The 16388-nt window shown below is 41.1% G+C and overlaps 1 protein-coding gene across 3 annotated transcripts in view; it reads left to right on the top strand.

The window, feature by feature from the left end:
- znfx1 (zinc finger, NFX1-type containing 1) overlaps positions 1-9553 on the top strand; it is a 14898-nt gene extending 5345 nt beyond the window's left edge. For all 3 annotated transcript variants that reach the window (XM_025060178.1, XM_025060179.1, XM_025060180.1), the window contains exons 7-19: positions 464-567; positions 1051-1289; positions 1389-1520; positions 1639-1787; positions 1925-2068; positions 2171-2273; positions 2554-2804; positions 3603-3742; positions 4160-4292; positions 4757-4924; positions 6238-6348; positions 6499-6594; positions 6690-9553. In XM_025060178.1, coding sequence (XP_024915946.1) covers positions 464-567; positions 1051-1289; positions 1389-1520; positions 1639-1787; positions 1925-2068; positions 2171-2273; positions 2554-2804; positions 3603-3742; positions 4160-4292; positions 4757-4924; positions 6238-6348; positions 6499-6594; positions 6690-8987 — 4068 coding nt within the window. In that variant the 3' untranslated portion in view covers positions 8988-9553. The remainder of the gene's footprint in view (positions 1-463; positions 568-1050; positions 1290-1388; positions 1521-1638; positions 1788-1924; positions 2069-2170; positions 2274-2553; positions 2805-3602; positions 3743-4159; positions 4293-4756; positions 4925-6237; positions 6349-6498; positions 6595-6689) is intronic.
- Positions 9554-16388: the final 6835 nt, after the last annotated feature.

Raw genomic sequence — 16388 nt, 5'->3', positions numbered from 1 at the left:
CACTCAGTAATACAGAGAGCTACTTGTTTAATACAGACTTCCCGAACAATGTCATAATAATCAGTTCTGGGACATATAATGCTAGACACTCTTCTTACCATCGTCATTGCACCCATTTGAATATCATTACAGGTGGAACTGGTTCAAAAAGCACAGTAACAGTTCAATCTTTGACCCTCTTGTTGACTAGTTTCATTTTTAGAACATAGCCCACGGGCACTTTACCTAGTCCATGGGGGCGGGCACCAAATAGGACATCCAGCAGATGGCGCCTTAGGTGACCACCTACAGTATATGACTGTGATTCAAATCACAGAGATTAGGTGCATTAATGATGATTAAAGCTACAGTGGTATTTAAAGAATGTAAAGTATTTTTTTATTATTACATTTAGCATTGACACCCCTGGTGACATGAAAATTCAATTTATCAAAGATTACAGGATATTAACTCTGTTCCACAGAACCAGGTCTTTCTTATGGTGGAAAGCCCGGCCTATTTTGAGGCCTATCGGTATGTTCTAGAAGGTCTTCAAGAGCAGCAGGAAGACGACTTACCGTTCCAAAAGTAAGTGCTAGTCTGTGTACCGTGGATGAAGACATTTTACTGAGTGAGCATGCTCTCTGTGTGTGGGTTTTATTTTACGGGGTACATATAATCCAAGAATTCACTCTAAATAGTAAATAAACTGATGTGAATGTGTTGTTTGTCTCACTACGGCTCTCTGTGATGGACTGGAGAACCTGAAGTCCTCACCTGATAACTGCTGAGATTGTCTCCAGCTCCCCTAAAAAGATTAAGCAGTAGTTCAGTGATTATCAACTGGTGGCCTGTGGGCCGAATTCGACCCACTGAGTATGCCAATGAGATAATAACGTTTGACAAAAATGTGATTTTTATTTCATTTTATTTTAATGTTTGGCAACTAAGATGTCTGTCCAGAAAAAATTCTGGCCCTTTGACATATATCGTTGGTGCAATAGATGATACATTTCTCTTTTTGTCTGTGCTTTTTTTTTAAAAAAAAAAAATGTATGTTTATAATTTTAGGTACATTGTGGAGTGTAACACAAATGTGCAGCCACCAGCTTATCTGAAGAAAAGAGACACTTATGATTTCTCTGACATCACTGCACCTGAGATTAAGAAAAAAATGCAGCCCTTTCGCTGCCTGCAAGCAGAAGCCTGGCCCAAGATGGAGGACCTGGGTCTAGATGAATCTCAGATGAAAGCCCTTCAGCTGGCCCTCACCAAAGAGCTGGCCATCATTCAGGGACCTCCTGGGTGTGGTACGTTATCAAAAAAGCTACAGTTGAATGCAGATCATACATAATGAGTTTCTGGATACAATTTTTGGGGATGATAAATTACTTTGTTTATTCCGTAAGGAAAAACCCATGTTGGTCTGAAGATTGCTCGAGCCCTATTGACCAATCAGGATCTTTGGAGGGATGTGTATGGCAGCAGTACAATACTTGTAGTGTGTTACACTAACCATGCACTGGATCAGTTCCTGGAGGGTAAGCAGCAAGGCTCCTTCTTTAGACATGCTGATTGACTTGTTGACTTGTTAGATGATATCACTTTAGTTCCCAGGACCAAAAAAATATGTGTGTTTACTTTGCCTCTGCTTCTAAGGTATCCATAAATTCCTGAAAAAAGGAATAGTAAGAGTGGGAGGGCGCAGCAGCAGTGAAATTCTGAAGAATTTCAATTTAAAAGTGATCAGAACTTCAGTCAACGTTAAGCGATCACTTCCGCGTCACTTACGCATGGCATTCAAGGAGGTCAGCTCACGCCGCACTGGAAATCTTTGTCATCTCTTGATATTTCAAGAGATGACAAAGATCTTTTTATCTCCAGCATCTTATTTTTTAACTGTGTTCCTGAGGAATAAACAATCATAAAAATATTTTTGCAACAGATCTATAATGAACTAAATAACGAAGAAAAAATGATCCATGGTCAGAGGGAGAGGCTCCAATGTTCTCAGAAGGGCATCCTGCATGAGAAATTCCTACAGACTTCAATGTCAAGCCAACACTGGCAAAGTCTGCAGTCATCACGGGTGAGAAATACTGGACAAAATATCAAGAAAAGAATACGTTCTTTCTTTTCATTTTTTTTACTGTCTTTTTTTTTTTTTTTTACTTTTCTAAATGGCTTTTAGGTCGTGCTGAACGATGGAAAGTCGAGTCACATTATTGAGTGGTTGGGTCTGGGTTCCAACGTCATCCAACAGAGGGAGACAGAGAACACAGAGACGAATGAAGGTATGGCTGTTCAAGCAGTGCTCCTCTGATGTGAGATGTTACTTTTCAGCGCGTAAACGACATTTAGAAAAAATGAACCATCATTGATGTACAAAGATGTAATATGAAGTAATATGAAATATTCCAAATCTACCTAAACTGACTTTCTATTATTCTGTGAAAATGGAAGAAGAGTATTATTAATTATTCAAGATTAAGATTAATTAAAAATGTACTGGGATGAAGTAAGTTGTAGCTTAAGTGAAGATGTACAGAATTAATGTGAATATTATAACGTTAGATGCTGCGACAGAGGAACCAATGGAGCTGGACAAGGAAGACGTCATTGAAATCGCAGAGGAGGCAGATATAATCCAGGCAGAGCGGATAATAGAAGATGACATTTGGCCCAAAGGTGAAAAAGATCGTAGAAAGAAGAGACAGGTGGCGTCAGGTCTCAGAAAATTAGAAGACATGATGTTGGCCTTGAATCTGGAAGAAACAAAGCACAGAGATGAAACACAAGCCGGGCAGATCGATGAAGGATGGGAGGTAATGTTTAAAAATGATTTTATTTAGTTGACACTGTGAATAGTTTAATCAGTGAATGTGAAATCTGTAGTATTTACCATTCTCTGAGACAGTGATTTCCAACCATTGTGCCGTGGCCCATCAGTGTGCCACGAGAGACCATTAGGTGTGTTGTGACGAATTATCCAGTTTCACTCAATTGAACTTAAAACAATGCTTTATTTACTCTTAATTATTGTCTATGCGTCAGCCACAGCCAGAGCAATTAAATACTCTTTCACTAGATGGCAGCAAATGGCTATAAAATAAGAAACCCAGAGCTGTGAAACAAGATCTCCGAGGTTGTCATTTTTTGTTTAGTGGTTTGCAGTGGAATTCTTTCCACAGTAACATATGAGAATTGTTGTTGGGAAAGACTGGGCTAAGACATCCATGCAATCATACAGATGTTTGTTGTCTGCATTAGAAAGAAAAACGTTTGAAAAATGAAACCTAGTGTCAGTCAAGTAGCTGAGAGATTTCACATGCAGTTTAGATTACACTGCCTCCATGTGGTGAAAGGGCAGATAGATCAACCGGTTATAACACCTCACCATAGAACTGGGCAATATGAACTAAAAATCATTTTTTGCTCAATAGCTGTACTAGATATAAATCGACATTTGTTCTGTGATGTAATTATTATGTAATTAAAATATTTTATTTCCACAGGCAAACCTTAGTTAAAACACAAACACTCAGTTATAAATTTAAGCCACATGTCAAATGTCACACAGGCACCTTTATTAACAGAGGTCACTGTATCAAAAATTCTCACAGATTCAACGGGAACAGAGGAAAAAACTACAATACAGGATCAAAATAGAGCTGCAGAAGAGCTCAGCCATGACTGATAAAGAAGAAGCTACTGTGTCTGATGTCTGGACTCTTCCTCTGGCCGACAGATGGAGACTTTATCGGTACACATGTGTCTCCTTTCTTTCATTACCTTTTTTTTTAATTAGCTTCCTCCTAGGTTTTTCCCATTTTTGTCCTCCTTGCCTCCTTTTAGATGTGTTTTTTTTTCCTACACTCCTCTCTTCCCCCAAGCAGCCTCAGTCGTCTATTCCCAGTGTGTATAATTACGTGCTCTAATCACCATTAAAATGTCTCCCAGAGGATCTCCTCACCTCAGGGAGTCCAGACCTAACTTATCACTGTGGGATCTGGACTGTTAGAGCTTCTGTTTACAAAGTCCTTGTTGTCATTAAAAGACAACAAATAATCACTTACGTTCCAAGAGTGACGTTGTGACCTTCGGGTTTGCATTTACTGCACTGATGGAGTTTCTGCCTGTATCAGTATTTTACAACTACTCACTGCTTTTTCCTCTGCAGTTTGTGGCTGGCACGCTACAGGTCAGAAATTCACACTGAAGTGCTTGCGTGTGAAGAAACCTACCACAGTGCAGTGCAAAGACTGGCCGACGTGAAACGACACGAGTGCCTCTGTATTCTGAAGCAAGCCACGGTACTGTATCTCCTGATTATTAACTATGAATAGTTGAAACATTTGTTTGTTTAATGCCTTTGTATGTATCTCACCAGCTTGATCCATACATTTAAACAAATGTCAATTTGGTGGAAAAATACATGCACAGAGCTAATGGTGATGTGAAAATGAACTATAAATGCCCCCGTGTGGGCGGACCTCTTTCAGGTCTCCATAGACAGGTTGTATTGTGACGATCAGGGTCATGACAGCTGAGAAGGTAAAAATCAATTAGACCAGAAAAGTTGAATTTCCTCGAGGACAGTGGAATTCATTGGCAAGACATTACTGTTTTCTAGACTAAGATTAAAATGAACACATAAAAAAGTGCATTTGTCATATCAGTGGCAGCTGAGCATGTAAATGTTGTTGGTAAATAGAAGCTAATATTGAGAAGCTAATATTGTGTGTCAATAATAATAAGGTGCATGTTTGTCCATCAGGTCATTGGCATGACCACCACTGGGGCGGCCAAGTACCGTTCAGTTTTACAGGAATTGGGCCCGCGTTTGGTGATAGTAGAGGAGGCGGCACAGGTTTTAGAGGCACACACTATCACCACACTGAGCAAAGCATGTCAACATCTTATCCTCATCGGAGACCACCAACAGGTAAGAGTCAAACTAGTGTTTCCCAACCATTTTTGAGCCCTGTGACATGTTTTACATTAGTAAAAATCTGAGGTCAAACCACCAAACAAAAAAGTCACACCAAGTATATGAAATGAAAAATACATCATTTTACTCAGTTTACTTATTTTGTGTGAAAACAAGCCTGTTTAGTTGAACACAGTGCTGATCTACTTCAACAGCCTTGAATGTCTCTTTTTTTCGTTTTTATAACCATATGCAGCCACCTAGTAGAAAAAGATTTAATTTTACTGCCTGTCACTGTCACATAGATGAACAAATTGACAAATTGCACAAATGTAATTGTTGTTGATAATAAATGCGAGAAACAACATGCCAGTCATTACAGGGAACAGGTGATGTACTGGAAATCAGTAGACTATTACAACGTCTTGTCTAAGCCTGCCAAGGACATATGGGCAGGCAGCCTGTCTAGAAATCTGCAGGATACAATCACAACCACACACAGTTCTATTACACACCTCAGTACAGTCTCTCCCCGTCTCTGCTTGTTTTGTGACTTATGTGTGTTCTTGCTCTAATTCTGGCTGGTATTACTGTGTGTATGCACAAGGTTGCACCTGGTTTTGACTCTACAAAACAATTATTAAAAATCTTACAAGTGTGTTACAAATATCTTCAGTCAGTCCAATACTGGGCGATCATAGGAAATTTTGAAAAAACAAACAAACATGACAGAATCCATGATCAAATCAGTTGTGTTTACACTTTATTTTACTTTCAGCTGGGGAAAATTTGGACCAACATTTATGACTTTTCTTTCCACGACAAACACCAGGGTTTGGTGATTAAATGGGCAGAACATAGTGTTTCACATTTTCAAAATTTATCCTGCCTCCCCCACACGCCTCCCACATGGAGCACAGTCGCACTGTGTTTTGCATCTAAATTTGTAGATATACACACAAGGCCACACACAGAAGAATCGAAAAAAAAGCAAAGGAAAAGTAAGAAAAACTGTGTTCACTACATAAACTCACTGCATAACATAACGTACGTAACATGAACATAAAGTACGTATGCATAATGTAACATGAATTAAATATAGTAAATTAACATGACATACATGTCATTATGATGTAACTTAATGTAACGCTACATAACATAACACAACATGATGTAACATAACATAACATTCAATCCTTCAAGGCTTATTACTGTGCTAGGTTGTCCATAGCGTTATTGTTCCACATTGTTAGCCTAGCTGCCACTGAATGGGTGGTGTTTTGTCCCCTTACAACATTTAATGTAACAACTGTCGTCTGTTCCCTCAGTTGCAGCCCAGTGCCACTGTGTATGAACTCGCAAAGAATTTCAACCTGGAGATTTCCATGTTTGAAAGAATGGTGAGAATGGGACATCCTTTTGTCAGGCTCAACTATCAGGTGTGTGCTCCGTTCCCTTTTCTCACTCAACGTGTTCGTGCATGTGTTTGTTAACAGAGGAGCCGTGTTCGTGCATGTGTTTGTTAACAGAAGAAACAGAATTTAATGAGATTTTATGAAATCATTGGTTGTTCTGTTTTTTTTTTTCAGCATCGTATGAGGCCAGATATTGCACGTCTTCTCACCCCGCACATCTATGAAAAGCTGGAGAACCATCCCTCTGTGTTTAACTATGAAGACATCAAGGTGTGCATTGCACCTGTTTTCACGTTGTTTTGGAGAAATGTGTACATGCAGTATGATAAACACCAAAGGATTAACTCAAATATTTTGTCTTTCAGGGCATTAGCAGCAACTTATTCTTTGTGGAGCACACTCACCCAGAAAAAAGCTCAGACGGGAAAAGCCACCAGAACCTGCATGAAGCCAAGTTTGTGGTAGCTCTTTGCCGCTATCTTCTCAAGCAAGACTACAAACCAGAGCAAATTACCATCCTTACAACCTACTCCGGTCAGCTCCTGTGTTTGCGCAACTTAATGCCTGCCAGCCAGTTCGCAGGGGTCAGAGTGCACGTGGTAGACAAGTACCAGGGTGAAGAGAACGATATTATTCTCTTATCTCTGGTTCGCAGCAACAGTCAGAGGAAAGTTGGCTTTTTGGCCATCCATAACCGCGTCTGTGTTGCTCTGTCCCGTGCCAAAAAAGGTCTGTACTGCATTGGTAACAGTGAAACACTTGGGAGTGCCAAACTGTGGGCCAACATCTTTCAGACTTTGCGTGAAAAAGACCAAATTGGAGGGGCTCTGAACCTGTACTGTCAGAATCACCCAGATCGTCAGATAAAAGCTGCTAACGATGAGGACTTTAAACAGGCCCCTGAAGGTGGCTGCACCCTGCCCTGCCAGTACCGTTTGGACTGTGGCCATGTGTGTGTCAGCGTCTGCCACCCGTACGACCCCGAGCATAAGAAGTACATGTGTACCAAAGCGTGTCCAAGGGTTTTGTGTGACCAGGGCCACAAGTGCCCACTTGTGTGCTTCAAAAAGTGTCCGAAAGATTGTCCGGTGAAGGTTCAAAAGGTCATCCCCCAGTGTCAACACACTCAGATGGTTCCCTGCCATCAGGATCCTGAAACTTTCCAGTGTCAGAAGCCTTGTCCGAAAACACTGGCGTGTGGACACCCTTGTCAATCAACCTGTGGGGGGTGTTGCACCACAATGTGTCAGAAAAAGGTCATGCTTGTTCTCAAGTGTGGCCACAGCCAGCAAGATTCTTGCTTTTACCAAAGCAAAACAGAGGAGGTTGTGTGCAGGACCCCATGTGAGCAGCAGCTCAAGTGTGGCCATTCCTGTCGCGGCACCTGTGGAAAATGTTTCCAGGGACGCTTCCATATGGCATGTCTTCACAAGGGCGAGTGCCTCCTGGTCTGCTCTCATAAATCTCTGCAGCCTTGCTATAGCGATGGCTCCCCTTGTCAGAGACCATGTGAGAACTCGTGCAGCCACAGCAGATGTAAGAAAAAATGTGGGCAACCCTGCGTTCCATGCAATGAGCCCTGTGCCTGGCAATGCCCTCATCAGAGATGCAGTAAGCGTTGCCATGAGCCATGTGATCGTCCACCCTGCAACAAACCATGTCCAAAGACCCTCAATTGTGGCCACCCGTGCGTCGGTCTGTGTGGTGAAAAATGTCCTAGCAAATGCCCAACATGTAATACAAAGTATTTCTCCGGGGTAGAAAATCACCCAGGGGCTCGCTTTGTTCAGCTGGAAGACTGTGGACATGTCGCTGAATACACAGCCATGGACTTGTACATGGGGATGGATGGCCAGGAGGAGGTGATAAAGCTAAAGAAATGTCCAAAATGTGGCACCGCAATTCGCAAGAATCGTCGCTATGGATCTCTCATCAACAAAACACTGGCTGAGATTGAGAGGGTGAAGGTGGAAATGAATGGAGACGCTGGAGACATTGAAAGGCACAGAGGTGCTCTTAAAAGACAATGTAGGATAGAGATGTGCAGCAGTAAAAAATACCTGCAGTACTTTAAGGACATTAGTGAGAACCTGGACAAGTGCTCTACAGCTAATGATCTGTGGGTCCTGCAAAACAGAATGGATTTCCTGGGAAAAGCTACACAGCTCCTGGAGAAAGAGAAAGACATGTCACTGAAGCAAGGCCCTAGATTTAAAAATAGCCTTGACAGGTTTGTGTGCTGGCTGAACGACCATCAGCAAAACTTCACAGACCAGCAGGTCTATGATTTGCAGAGGGAGTTGCGGAGACTCATCTTACTTGCCGCATTCAATGTCAGTTGTCACATGGCAGACAAGCAAAAACAAAGTGGAATGGTTCAGAGTGAAATACAAGTGCTAAGAAAACTTCTGGATCAGTCCGGCCATTTCACTCAGCAAGACGAAGGAAGGGTGAAGGAAACCATGCAGGCTTTCAAACAGAAGCTCCCACTGTCGGCCCTAGAGATAAATGATGAGGGGGAAAAAATGACCATCCCGTCCATGAAAACACCGACAGGACACTGGTTCAAATGTCCCAAAGGCCACGTCCGTCTGTCCAAAGGACACAGAGGAGCTGCAGAGACTCCGAGCTGTCTTCTTTGCAAATCCAGCAGGTTTCTGTAGAGATGGAAGGTATTAAGGATCGAGTCTGACCAATCAGAAATGATGGTCAAAAATCAAGATGTTTGCTTCGCTAACTGCCGTCCGACAACATTTCGTAGGTCGTTTAACTGTAACCATAGGACGTTTGTAAAATCTCAAATGATATTGCATGCTTAGTGTTAAAATGACAATAGTATTAACAACGGAGCGTTTTCAACAACGTTTTCAACAACCACCATCGGGTACAACAGTTATTGAAAATGTAGTTCTGTTAATGTAGTTTCTAGTATTACCTACTGTAGTATACAGTGTCTAATCTTTTGTTTTCTGATGTTGTTAAAGCCACTGCAAAGATAACGGGATTGCAAATTCAGAAAGTTGCTTTGCAATTTCACTTTGGAAGTATTTCATCACCTGAGTTGTTCCATGTCCAGCACACAGTAATCTCTGAAACATAAACTGCGTGATGCAATCACGGTCTTATGTCATAGACATAAGACCATCCTGCTGCGTAAAAAAGTCTCAAAGTAAATGTAAAATGTTCAAAGTAACCATGTATCAGTGCTCAATAAACAAATGGAAATGTGTTTGTTTACGCAGTGTTTTTTTTTCAATTTCTGCTTGTTAGACGTTTTTATCCTCATCACAAAAATGCAACAGTGCAATTATTCCAGCAATTCCTTCCAGACCTAATGAAATAAGTCGTTTGTAGTAAATTTGGACCCATAAATAAAAAATAGTAGTATTTGTTTTTTAAGATTTGAATTCCACCAAATGTCAATCTAAATGACAAATAAACTAAATCTAAGTCTAAGGTTGAAAATGTGAAAAGCACCCTTGACAGGCCATCAATATATACATAATCTACAACAGTAGCCTTACAATATGAGGCCCGTGGTCCATGCCTGGCCCACAAGCTGAACACCTGAAAGGTCTGTGGTTTGGACAGTTCATATAAATGGTCTGTCGGCTTCATGGCAGGAAAGTAGCATGTTCCAAATTTGAAAAGAAAAGTGACATAATTATATTACGTATAAATATAAATATAATAGTATTTGGCTTAACCACCTAAAATGATCGGACTTTAGACCGCGCCCCAGAGTTTTGATTCGCTCGAACATGTCCCTGTGGACATTGCTGTGCTGAAATGATCTGACCTGACCTGACCTTTGTTGCATGTTGTGGGACTGTGCTAAATATATAGTATAGAGTAATTTACTACATAACATACAGTATAATGGACATATTTCGCAATAAATTTGGACAGGTCCTCTCCACCAGACGTGGTTACAGAGAAAAATTGTAAAAAAAACCCAAAACATTTAGAACGGTTGTATGACAGACACGTAACCTGTTTTCAATTGGAACCTAATTGTGGTGTGGGCAGTGCATTAATAAGTTATTACCTTGCTTCTCTCCCGAGGTACTAGCCAACTGCTCACAGGACGTGTGTCATCACATCAAACTTTGATTAAAGCAGGGGGGGAGCAAAGACCCTGATTACATTTTGGTTCAACTTCCAGGCTGATTTAAATGTAAATTCATTTATTATTTCACTCCTTCCCACCATGACAGTGTCTTGATGCGGGAGCAGGGTGGGAATTGGATGGAACGGAGAGAATCTGCCCAGGTAAGCAGATTTAGTTGGTGAGTGTTTGATCCTAAACTAATTTGAATAACTGTGTGAAAGCCAATTTGGTTTAATTGGGCTCTGCTCATCTGAACACCTGCAACAGGATTGGTGACTGACATTAAGTTATTTTGCTGCACTGGGCCTCCAAGTGTTGCACCAAGTGCTTCATAATTCTGGATTCGCCCGCAAATTTTTTAATGCGCCGCCATATGCCGTGTGCTTAGCAGAATATGCAATGAGCTCAGCTCGGTGTTTTCACAGAGTAGCAGTGAAATATGGCCGTGCAGGGGAATAGAATACCTGGGCTAATCCATTCTACTCCGCCATGCCCACGGGTAGTGACAAAGGTGGTTTATTGTCATTACAGTCTGATTATCAATATGTATTAGGGCGACCTACTATCAAGCACAGCACCGTCAGCCAGACAGACCTAAAACAAACTGTGGTTCTGCTCCATTGACTGAAAACATTAAGCAAAGATGCAGCTCTCTTGGTGCCGCTGCAGCCCTGAGATGTTTAGTGGGTATTTATATCACCATGGCCCAGAACACATGCTGACCTGTGCTGCCATAGAGCAAGTACGCCAGGAGTGTCAAACATACGGCCCGGGGCCAAAATCGGCCCGCTTTGCAGTTCAGACCGGCCCGCTTGATCGTTGCGTTCGTTGCCAGTGTCAGATTCAGAGCTTTGTTGTGTGCTGGAGAGGAAATTTGTTTTGCAGCTGGTAGTAAAAGATAACAAAAACATCAAGTTAAAAAAAGGAAAAAGAAAATAACACAAAAGAACAATAAAACTGGAAACGTAATATTGAACAGAAAAACAGAGAACTGTTCCAAAAGGGGAACAATAAAAGCAGCAGAAAAAAATGTTTATTACAAAGAGAGAAAATGAAAACAAACAAACCAAAGAAATTAAATCAAATCATTTATATTAATTGCACATGGTAAAAACAAGCAATAATCTGTATAAAGGCATGAATTCCCATGAAAAGGGTTAGTCATCAGGGTCTGGACAGAATGGTTGTCTGTGAGGTCCGTCCGTCCGTCTGTCTCCCTTTCCTCCTGTAGGTGGAGTTGACCAGTGTGATCACACTCACCTGTGTCTCTGTCATTAGTCTCACTGGTGTCACCTGGTGGCCTGGGTAAATATATACCTCTCTGCCTCACTCTGTTCTGTCTCTGTTGGGTCATTGTTCTGTTTGTGTTGTACTTTTGTTTTGTGCTCATGTCATGTGTTCCTGTTTGGTGCCGAATCCAGGAAGTTTTAATTAAGTTTTAGAATAAACTTCCCAAAACACCAGCAGTAATTTGCATTTAATTTAAATGCGACACCTGAACACAAATATGTTCTACCTGTACCATGTTTCTCAACAACACAGGGATTTCTAAATGTTAAGATGATGACAAGGCCACCCAGTGGAAGAAATGGTTAGTGCACTTACCTTGTCTACTTGTATGGACTTCCTCCAACAGTCCCAAATCATGCATGAACAGGTTAACGTTTCACTCTGTAGTTAAGAATGTGTGTGTGTATAAAAGGTTGTGTATCGCTAAATGCAGCCCTGTGATTGGACAAGACGATGACTGAACTGCTGAAAGGAGGCTGAAAACACATGCATATAAAAGACAGATGAAAGACAAAATGGCAGCAGAATGAGGAGCCATTGATCGTCACTCATTACCCGACGGAGTTTTGTGCGAACGACGTCCTTTGTTATTGCACGTGTTCTGGTTATTTGTAAAATTAGGAATTGTACTTTGATGTATTACACAGTGCATGTTACACACGGGAGATTAAAGAGCCTGGTTTGGTTACAAGAGGCTACATGAAAAAGTTTGTTCATTAGGCAACGTGCCAAACACGGCAGCCTGGGAAAACATGGTCGACTTCCCCACGAGGAACTTTGATGTTGTCTGTACGTAGCAGATGCAGCGACTCATCTTTGGAACGACCAGACTGTAGCAGGAAGGAGAAGCAGTTGTAGTGCAGGGAGTGTTGGTGTTGTACCACGTGACACCTCTGTTTCCCAGTGACCCTAAGCATCATTGTAAATTTTTTGTTTTTAATTTTAATCAATTAATTAATATTCTTTTGCATTATACAGCGCTTCCACTTCCACACCTTTTCTATCTGATTTTCTTGCTTTTTCAGTTGTATTTTCTTTTGCTAAACAGAGTAATTGTAAATACAGTACAGTTAAGTATATATATATATGCATATACTGAACATGAAGTGTTTGTGTACGATATATATATATATATATATACGTATACTGAACATGAAGTGTTTCTGTACTGCATTTTTATTTATTTTCAAAATTCATCAAGCGGTCCGGAATGAACATCCAAGTGGTCCGGTTTTGGCCCACGGGCCGTATGTTTGACACCCCTGAAATACACTATTATATTGTGTTGTTATTACAAAAAAAACCTTCATTGCTTGAAGACTACTTGATGTTCCACAGTGGGGTCAAATATTTCTGACAGACAGACACTCAGACACAGTCTGTTGTTGGGGGTGGGGGGGAGGGGAGGGGGTCACCAGGTCTATAGTTTAATTCCTAGTCCTCTTGTCGACTTGGCGGAGCGTCCTTGACCAGGACACTTGATCCCACATTACATCTCGATGGCTTTTCTAGTAGTTTTTGTGGTTTGCATGTTGGACTGTTGTGTGTGCATTGTGGGTAAATGTGAAACAGGCAGGTGACAAACCTTGGTAACATTATTGGCCTTGGTGTATCTCTATTCTTTTTTGCTCCAGAGAATCTTTGGTTTGACCAATCACAGGATGAGTTTTCAGGGTAAATTAAGGGCTTACAGAAATGGATGAAAATGACAGAAAGTACTTTATTCTGACCTGGCTGTGTATGAGGTTAATTGTGATGTGCTGAAAAAAGTTAAAAAAAAAAAAGTTTTACACAAGAGGGAAAAGCTTGACTTGGAACTTAAATTAAGCGCAGCAATTTTATGGCCCCCTCAGCCGTGAGGAATGAAACAATGGTTAGACAGTTAAATACCAGGGAAGGACGGGAAGTATCTCAGGATGAAAAGAAAATGTAGACAACTGCTGTCTTGAAAACTTTGTTCTTTGGTCTTAACTGCAACTCTCAGTTGTGATAGTATGATTGAAAGTAGCTGTGGATTATGTAACGATCATTAATCTGTGAGGTCTGTCTGTCTGTCTCCCCCTGCTGACTCTGTTGTGTAATCAGTGTCATCACACGCACCTGTGTGCTGTGGTCACCTGTTCATGGTCCCACCTGTTCGTTAGTCCCACTGGTGTCAGCTGGTGTCCTGGGTGTATATACCTCTCTCTCTCACTCCGTTGAGTGAGGGAGACAGTGGGGTTGTTGGCTGTGCCATGTGTTCATGGTTCTTGCTCCTGGTTGATGCGGGTTTGTGCCTTTTTTTTTTTTTTTTTTCAACTTGTCAGCCGTAGACTTACTTCAGCCCCTGCTCTACAGTGGCTGAGACAAACCCAGGTGTCATCCCTGAAGCTGAAGCCCCCTTCCTGAAATGCCTGCTGGGTGTTGAGAAGGCATTTTACAATTCAGGTAACATGTGGAAGGTTGATGTGAAATATATTTGTATTCCTTATTATGTCTTAGAAATGGAATATAAAAGATTTTATTGATGATTTTTTTTTTTTACTGAATCCATGGGGGTAACAGAGTAAAGGAAGTAAAACTGAGAAATGGACTTTCAGTGACTCAGACCTATCTCCCTTGATTAATTAATAACGCAGAGGAAATTCTGTTGACTCAGCAGCCCCTCCCCCCTCTACACACATGACATGATTGGTTCTAAGTCAAAGGAAAAAAGTTGAGCAGTGCAACAGATTAAAAAAAAAAAATCAAAAAAAAATCCTGTGCCTAGTCTGAGAGGGGAATTTTTCCATTTTATTTTTCATTTCCATTATCTGTCTGGTGAAAGTATAAATGCCAGGAGGATTATAGAAATTACATGGGCTCTTGCCTTCCCTGGCCTGGCGCTTATCCTCCTTCTCCTCCCTGCTTATCTCTCCCCCTCTCTTTTTTTTTTATACTTTGCTCCTTTTACCTCCTTTGCCTTCAGCTCTCCTTTTAACCACCGTCCTTCCTGCTCCACTGTCGTCACCTCTTTTTACCTGTCTCTATCATCTCTCCACTCATACCTTTTTTAACCTTTGTCCACTGTCTAACATCTCCTTATTTTTCAACAACACTCTGTGATACAGCACTGTTTCCCTTCTTCTTCTTCTTCTTTTTTTTTTTTCAATGAATCTGTTACTGCAGCTGCACTAAGTGTGGCTCACACTGGATCAACATGACGGAGTCTGCTTCCTGTGGGCTCTAGTGGCCAGTCAGAGGAGTGTCTTAAGGTGTGCCCTGCTAATCCTTAAGATCTATTACAGATAGCGGGGCCAACACGGGCGACAGAGATTAGAGGGGGCAGATACTGACGTTATTGATTGGCCCTCTCATCCCGAGGACAGCCCATCAGCTGGCTTGTGTAATAGCACGCTGTAATGAAAGTCAGCGGGTTCGTCGGAGGCAGGGAATCCAAAATTCACAAAGGGCGGCCTGAGCAGCGGGACGAGTTAGCTGTGTAGGGCCGCGCTCCGAGGGCAGGGGATAATGTGACTTAATGGAGACGAGCATTCCTATCACCTCTAAATACGTACCGCCTCCTGGTGGTTAAAATGTGCTGACAGGGAAAAAACAATTCGAGTCTGTGTATGTGTGTGTGTGTTTTCTGTGTAAATGTCAGTATGTTTAGGGGAGCATGTGGCTGTCGCTGGACAAAATGATGAATTTAACAAAGTAATAGAAATACACTAACTTATTCAGCTTCTTCTAGGGCTTTAGAGACTTTAACACTTTAATTTGAGTTAATTAATAACAGGAAAAAAACATTTGATCACACCTTTCTCTGTTAGCTAAGGGGGTGCTAATGCAGCTAAAGTTCATTTGCTAGTTGTGAAGAACACACCATATGTGGTTTCTTGATGTTCACATCAGCAGCTTGGTGAACAGCCGTGTTTGTGTGAAAACTGTGCAACAGAGAGATGCCCTATTATAAATTCTCATTTAATTATAGGACTGCTAGAAAGACAGGCGTGCTAACCTCTTCACCGTGAAACTATGAGCACTTCAATATTAGCACTTGAACCCCACATTATTAGTTCAACGCAAATTGTCTCTAACAGCACAAGCTCCAGAGCTAACATTAGCTACAACGGTCTCGTAACTATAATTATACTGTGCGTTTTCACCACACATGAATGTACTGTAGTAGACAAGTGAATATACACAGAAAAATATACATTCATTTTTGGTTTTTATTGATCCACTTGCAAACTTTGAATATGACATCTAATATTACTGTTTGACAAAAAAAAAATCACAAACAATTTCAAATTCAATTCATATTATTTACAAAGCCTCTAATTAACAGTTTTTTAAAAATTTTTTTTTAAATTTCAGCCCACCACTAATTCAACGTTGTAGACTGTCTTGAAGAAATGGAAGAAGTTGCCTCCATTGCAGGTTGGTGTGTCATACCATCTGTGTGTTATTGACCATATCATTGAATGAATGACTGTACAGTGAGTTGCTATCTGAATCAGTGGAGCACTTCAGTTTGGGTTCAACAGCTCCACCCATGCAGTGTGTGATTAACATCTGGTTCTTTTTATGTACAATCAGTGTTGAGATTTATGTTTGTCCACAGAGTAATTATGTTCTTTGTCCAACAATCACCAATCGGGAAACATTACTCACAAACATTTTTAAAATTATCCGCATAAAA

The sequence above is a fragment of the Cynoglossus semilaevis genome, chromosome 11 (assembly GCF_000523025.1).
Source record: "Cynoglossus semilaevis isolate Cse_v1.0 chromosome 11, Cse_v1.0, whole genome shotgun sequence".
In the NCBI taxonomy this organism is placed as follows: Eukaryota; Metazoa; Chordata; class Actinopteri; order Pleuronectiformes; family Cynoglossidae; genus Cynoglossus; species Cynoglossus semilaevis.
This window is presented reverse-complemented; position numbering and strand designations above follow the sequence as displayed.